The following is a 6,668-nucleotide window of genomic DNA, read 5'->3' as shown; positions in this document are numbered from 1 at the left end:
GTCGTTTAGTGCCCAAAAAATCGAAAATAATAAAAATTTGTAGCTAATCCGTAGCTAATTAGCTACGAATTAGCTACGGCTATTTCTTATTTTCGATTTTCTGGGCACAAAACGTCGTTTTTTTCACATGTCTATTATATATGATTATCTATATTTTCACCAACTTATATATATTAATGTCATTCATAAAGTCGTATGCACATATGGGACCCATTACCCGTTTAATGGTTTAACACTATAATGCTTATGATCTACATTCACATAAAAATACTCACAAACACGTATACATACAAATATACATGTACACATATACCACAATCCATTCATGTATGTAAATATACATATACAAAAATAAACTCATTGCAAGTTGGTGAAAAGTATAATGATTACATTGTTAAACTGTGAAACGAATACTAGATCCTGAAGATGCACACGACTTTATGAAAGATATTAATAGCTATAAGTTGGTGAAAATATATATAATCATGTGTAATAGATTTTTGAAGAAAACGAAGCGAGAAAAAACGACGTTTGGGGTCTGAAAAAGCGAAAATAAGAAAATTTCGTAGCTAAATACCAGAAGGAGATGAACAAACAAGAAAACTATTTTTTGAAAAACTCAAAACTTAATTTTAACATGTATGGTTGTAAAATGTTTAGGCACTTGTGGGCAAATGGTTATAGGTTTGGTTCATGAAAAGGAAGTCATAAACAAACCCAACAATAGCACCACCAATCAAAGATGCAGTCCAAAACACCAGGTGGTTGGGCAATGTAATGTTCCAACTCACTAAAACCCGGCCAATTGACAAAGCAGGGTTTATGGATGCTCCAGTGAATGCCCCGCCCACCAAAATATTTGCTCCAACAATAAACCCAATGGCAATTGGTGCGGTTGTTGCCAAATTACCCCTCTTGGGATCTATTGCGGTTGCGTAAACTGTGTAAACAAGCCCGAATGTCATCACGATCTCAAATACGAAAGCATTCCAGAACCCGACTCCTTCATCAAACGTAAACTCTTCTACAGAATGCAAATTTACCATTTCAAGTCCAATAAAAAAATCTTGCAACATGAAATATACTTTTAAATAACATTTTAAAGGATTTATTTTAAGATTGACATAGTGGTCTAATTATATAATAAATATTGATATAGTGGTATTTATGTAAATGATATTTGTTAATTTTAAAAATAATTATTATATTAAATATTATAAGAAAAATATTATTGGTATAGTGGTCGAATTATGTAAGTAAAAGGGTATGAACAAAAAGTAAAGAGATTGTATAAACATGATCCATTCATTATCATGCAAACATATAGCTAGATTAAAATATATTGAAAAGCGAAAAAAATTAATAAGATTCTCACCATGCCATTGGTGACAAACTCGAGTAGCAAGCAAGCGACAATGGATCCCAGTACCTGACCAAGTATGTAAACAAGACCACGGAGGATAGTGATATTACCACCAACAAAGGCACCGAGGGTGACGGCGGGGTTCACATGTCCACCGGAGATATTGGCACTGATGGAGACAGCGACGAACAGGGCAAAAGCATGGGCAATAGCTGCTACCATAAGACCAGTAGGGGTGGCAGGACCGTCGTTGGTTAGCTTGCTCAAAGCCAAGCCGGAACCTGTGCCTGCAAAGACGAAGATGAAGGTGGAGATGAACTCCGCCACCCCGGCCCTGATGGTATCCGGGTGCTTAAACTCATCAGATCGGCCAAAAGCGATTGCACGGATCGGCATAGTTAAATTTTGATTGATAAGACTGCCCAGATGGAGGAGTAGGGGAGACTAGAGGGAGGTTTAAGCTGGTATGCATATATCGCAAGCAAATGAGATGTTTATATGTTTTAGTGGTTTACTTGCTACTTCCGGTTAACCATCGGTCACAAAGGTTTCCCGATTCTTTTGATATTAAAAATTGGATCAAGATTTGTTAAAGTTTATTAAATAGACAACTTTTGGCGTTGGTTTTGTTTTGACTACTTTCATGTTTAATCCTTAAAACAAAAACTTAAATGCTTAGTGGTAATAATTCTATTATTGTATTACGATATAATAAATATCCTTTACAAATTATCTTATCCATTTAAATAATAACATATATAACATTACTATAATAAATATCCACATACCTTTTGTTTTTACAAATTATCATATCCATTTAAATAATAACATATATAACATTACTATGATAAAATATCAAAAAAATTTATTAAATAAACATGAAATATTTCACATATCATCATTTCATTTAATTGAATAGAATGATTTATAGGAATAAAAAATAGAATGATATTTAATTTAAACAAAACTAGATTTGTTTTTGCCAATATTTAATTACGGCAAAGCACAATATAAACCACAAAAAATAAATAAATAAAAACATGGAACAATTTACTTCTGTTGAAGAACACGATTGAAGGCATGAGAGGTTTAACTCCACTTTTTGTGATCTAAGTACACAAAGTTTTAGTACATGTGTTTTAGAATATGATATGGGAGGAATAAGATATACATAGTATGACATAAGGAGGGGACAAATTGAAAAAGGAGGGGCAAGTTGAGTAAAATAGATATATGCGTGGTTAGCTTTTCCTTTGTAAACAGTTGGTACAACGCAGCCCTTAAATGCTTTTCCAAGAGAGTTCTCGCTGTTAAATATTGTATATTTATATAGTATTTTATATTTGTTCTTTTTGCATAGTGTAGGGTGATTTGTATAAATACCCACCCTAACCGGTTTTCAACAAGAATTGAGCTTCTAATGCAAATTCTACAACTTCCATTGTATTCCCACAACATCTTAGAAGTCACAACAGACACTAATCCATTCTCATCTTGTAACATCCAACTCCTTTGACGAATCGAATTAGGGTTTAGGAGGGTCAAAAGATTGGATTTTGGTGAAAAAGGGGTCCTCACGACGTGAGGCATGGAGGCTTACGACACGAGGAAGGACATATGAAGATTCCATCTGGGGCTGATCTCACAACATGAGCAATAAGAGCTCACAACGTGAGGAGCGCTGCACCCCAAGCCCACAAAGTTTTAGGGTTTCCCACATATTTAAGCCCTCTTATCTCGGTTTTTATAATTCATTTCTCAGACTCCATCTGCCATTAACTCAGAAAATCCTAACCCTAATCGATCTTAGTGATTTTGGCTCCATTTTTAGTGTTTAGGTGGCTAGAAGAAGAAGAAGAAGAAAAGGTTCTTGAGTGTTGGTTCAGCAAGGAGCCTTCATCATCAACATCTTGTGTATATTCTGGACCATTGTAAGTGTCTAACGTTCAATCTTTAAGAGCTCATATTGCTAGATCTAAGTTCTAAGCTCCTTTTGCATGTTTATGTTAGATTGCATGCTTAGGATCCATAAAGTTGGCAACTTTATGGATCAATGAGTCATACTCTATGATTTACTCTTATGGATCTGGAGTGTGGTTGTAATATATGAATCTTGTTTGAGTTTGGGGTCATTTCTTGTCATTTTGACCTAAGATAGGTTTAGGACATGCTTGGGGCATGCATGTCCATCAAGTAATCGATTTTATTGGCCTTTGGAGTCCTTGTTAGCTTTTGATAGAAATAGGATTGAAGGCTTAATGGATTAAGGACTTAAAAGTTGGATTTTTAGCATCAAACTTTTCTCACGACGTGAGAAGTGTTGGTCCCATTTTGGGTTATCTACTTGGGACTCACGACGTGAGAAAGGATTCTCACAGCGTGAGGGCAACCCCGCTGACTTTTACTTTGTTGAGTTGAATATGTTGAGTCGTGATGGGTTGGGATCTGATTGAGTCCATTTAGATCTTATGTCCGATTGGAGCTTTATGTATCTTTTAGGCCTCCTTAGATTATGTAATGTCCCAAAAATCATTCCCAACATTTTCATTTTTAAATCATTAAATAAACCATAATTATTAAAATCATTTTATCAAAAAAGGAGCCATAGTATCTCAAAACATCATGATCAGTATCCATAAAAAACACATGTCAAATATATCAGAGTACCATTCCGGGCTAGACATCATGGTGTGTGTATGTAACACAATAAATTTTCAAATAATTTTTTTTTCATTTAAAAATCACATAATTCTCATAACACATTTCACAAAAATCCCATTTAATATATTTACAAAACACAAGTTTATAATTAATTAATAATAATCCAGGATCCTCAAATCATAACTCATTCTCTGATGTGTACAATCAAGTCGGTACCTTCCCGCAATTCTGAAAAAAACCTGAAACACATAACACATAACACGGTAAGCACGAAACTTATTGATTTCCCTGAATTCCACATACAACACGTAAGCTACTCAAGGCTATAACTCCGTAAGACCCTCCGGTCTATGTGTCTTAGTGGGACCTTCCAGTCCCATGGCTCGTTGGACCCTCCGGTCCGGTCTGGTTGGGACCCTCCAGTTCCATGGCTCGTTGGAGCCTCCGATCCAGTCTGGTTGGGACCCTCTGGTCTCACAGCTCATTGGACCCCCCGGTTCGGTCTAAGTGAGGACCTTCCAGTCTCATAGTTCGATGGACCCTCTGGTCCAATCTAAGTTTTACATAAGATAGCACACATCACATAACACATAGAAAATGCATATCTCAAGCGAGCACATAAGACCCTCTAGTCACACATAATTACCACTCTAGGTAAAGTATAGTGAGAAGACTTACCTCAGATGATGAACAACCCCTATAAACGCTGCTGCTACGCACTGGCCTCTAACTCTGTGCCGAACCCACAATTATGCCAATTAGGAACTAAGTCCCAACTCTCACTCATTAGGTCTAAAGGTAGTCTACTAACCAGCCCATCAATGGCCTAAAACCTATTGGGCCCACCAAGGCCTAATAATAAATGGGCTCTCCTGAGGCCCAACTCTCTCACATCTAATAGCAAGCCCAACTCGAGGGCCCAAAACACACACACACACACACACACACACACACATATATATATATATATATATATATATATATATAATCCTCTGGTCCAAGACTCTATTGCAACAAGTCCAAACTCCAGGCTCAACACTCAAGGCCCAAATTGAGACTTAGCCCAAAAGTCCACAGTAAGGTTATGTAGGGTGTACTCCTCTTGGTACGCTTAGTGTACTCACGAATCCATATTGGTCATCGGGGACACGGGGGCAGTATGCGAGGCGTACAGGAATTACGCTCAACGTACTCCACAGATTCACTCTTTCTACTCATTTGGTCTGAAACACTTAAGACATTACCTCAAACCCTAGATCTGGATTCCCTAATGGCACTTACTCCATAAAGTCAGTGACTTTAAGCCTTTTCATGGCTGGAAAGGTCCAAAACACCCAAAACACCCACTTCCTTATCTCAAAAACCTCCTATCTCACGCATAGCTTGATTTCAACCTCTAAGATTGGATTTTTATGACATAACACCATTTAATATACTCAAAGGGACGTATATTAGGCTCTGGAGTTCAACAACTCATAAAACTTCAAGCTTTGGGACCAAAAACCCTAAAATGGACCCAAAACAAAAACTAGCACAACATTAAGCATGTTCAAAACTTGATACCTCTGGAAGATGCACCAACAAGAGAAAAACATAGATCTAAAAGCTAGGTGCTCAAGCTATTCTATTTCAAAGCTCCTGCTTCTTCAAAAGCCAAACGTAACAAGTGATCACCCCACTAGATCCACATGAGAAAGCCACCAAGATTCAAACTCTATGATTTTTGGAGCTAGATCAACATGTAGGAACCCACTTTTATAACGAACGGTGGATGCGGAAGAATAATATCTCGAGATTTATCGTGTATCAAAATATAAAACATGAAGAACATGATGAGAATTCTTAGAAGATAAGAAAGAAAAGAGAGATAATAATAATATTCATGAATAACAATGATGGGAGAGAAAAACTCTCCGTATGTGGGGAGAACCCACTACTTTCTCTCTCTAGAATTACATTGGAGAAAAGATGCATACTAAGAAAATGACCACGTCTCCCTTTATATGGGAGGAAGAGATAAAATACACCAACCATAAAATAAATGGAAAAATACAACCTAACTACCACTCATTATTTGTAGAGCATTTCCATGCTCCAACATTCTCTCTCTAAATGCTTACAAATGATGAGAGATATAATAAGTGATACAAGGCTATAACACAGTAATCTTACTAGCAATTATGGTAATAAAATGAAACATAATGAGAACCAAGTGCTGAAATGTCTCTAAAACTCTAAAGTGTCTGTGAAGTCTGAAACTGGTCATGAATATCTAACAATGAATGTCTTCGGCTTCAAATCACCACCAATGAAGCAGAAAAGTAAGATCCAATTCTTCAAAGCGCCATGGGCAAGAAGAAGATCGCCATAAGCAAGTAGAAGATCTAATAAACGAAACACTTCGGCTTCAAAAAGTCTGAAAAACATCTCGAGTTCTCGAATCATAATACACTAAGATTCTTCAAAGAATAACCTGCTAAAAATGTGAAGCATTCATAAAATGAATCCCGGATAAAAATAATGTGAATCCAATGACATGGTCCAGCAATGCCAAAAATTTGATCCCAGGATCACAAATAAGTGTCATGTCACATCACCAAAATAATCTTCGTCTTCAAAATATCACAAATCCTCACCCGTGAAA

General features: G+C 36.5%; 1 protein-coding gene across 2 annotated transcripts; it reads right to left on the bottom strand.

Annotated features, from left to right (window-relative positions):
* Positions 1-323: 323 nt before the first annotated feature.
* LOC144999141 (putative aquaporin TIP-type) lies at positions 324-1,850 on the bottom strand. 2 transcript variants are annotated; one of them, XM_078958692.1, is made up of 2 exons: positions 1,376-1,850; positions 324-1,019 (listed from the first exon to the last, which is right to left on the bottom strand). In XM_078958692.1, exons 1-2 carry the CDS (start codon positions 1,757-1,759, stop codon positions 657-659), a joined length of 747 nt encoding a protein of 248 aa, XP_078814818.1. In that variant the 5' UTR covers positions 1,760-1,850; the 3' UTR covers positions 324-656. The 2 variants fall into 2 exon arrangements, with proteins under 2 accessions (XP_078814818.1, XP_078814817.1); XM_078958691.1 differs by having other exon boundaries at positions 872-1,024.
* Between the last annotated feature and the right edge of the window lie 4,818 nt (positions 1,851-6,668).

Source organism: Lactuca saligna, chromosome 1 (assembly GCF_052625555.1).
Source record: "Lactuca saligna cultivar CGN05327 chromosome 1, ASM5262555v1, whole genome shotgun sequence".
Classification (NCBI taxonomy): Eukaryota; Viridiplantae; Streptophyta; class Magnoliopsida; order Asterales; family Asteraceae; genus Lactuca; species Lactuca saligna.
The sequence above is the reverse complement of the archived record's forward strand: the minus strand, read 5'-3'. Positions and strand labels throughout refer to the sequence as shown.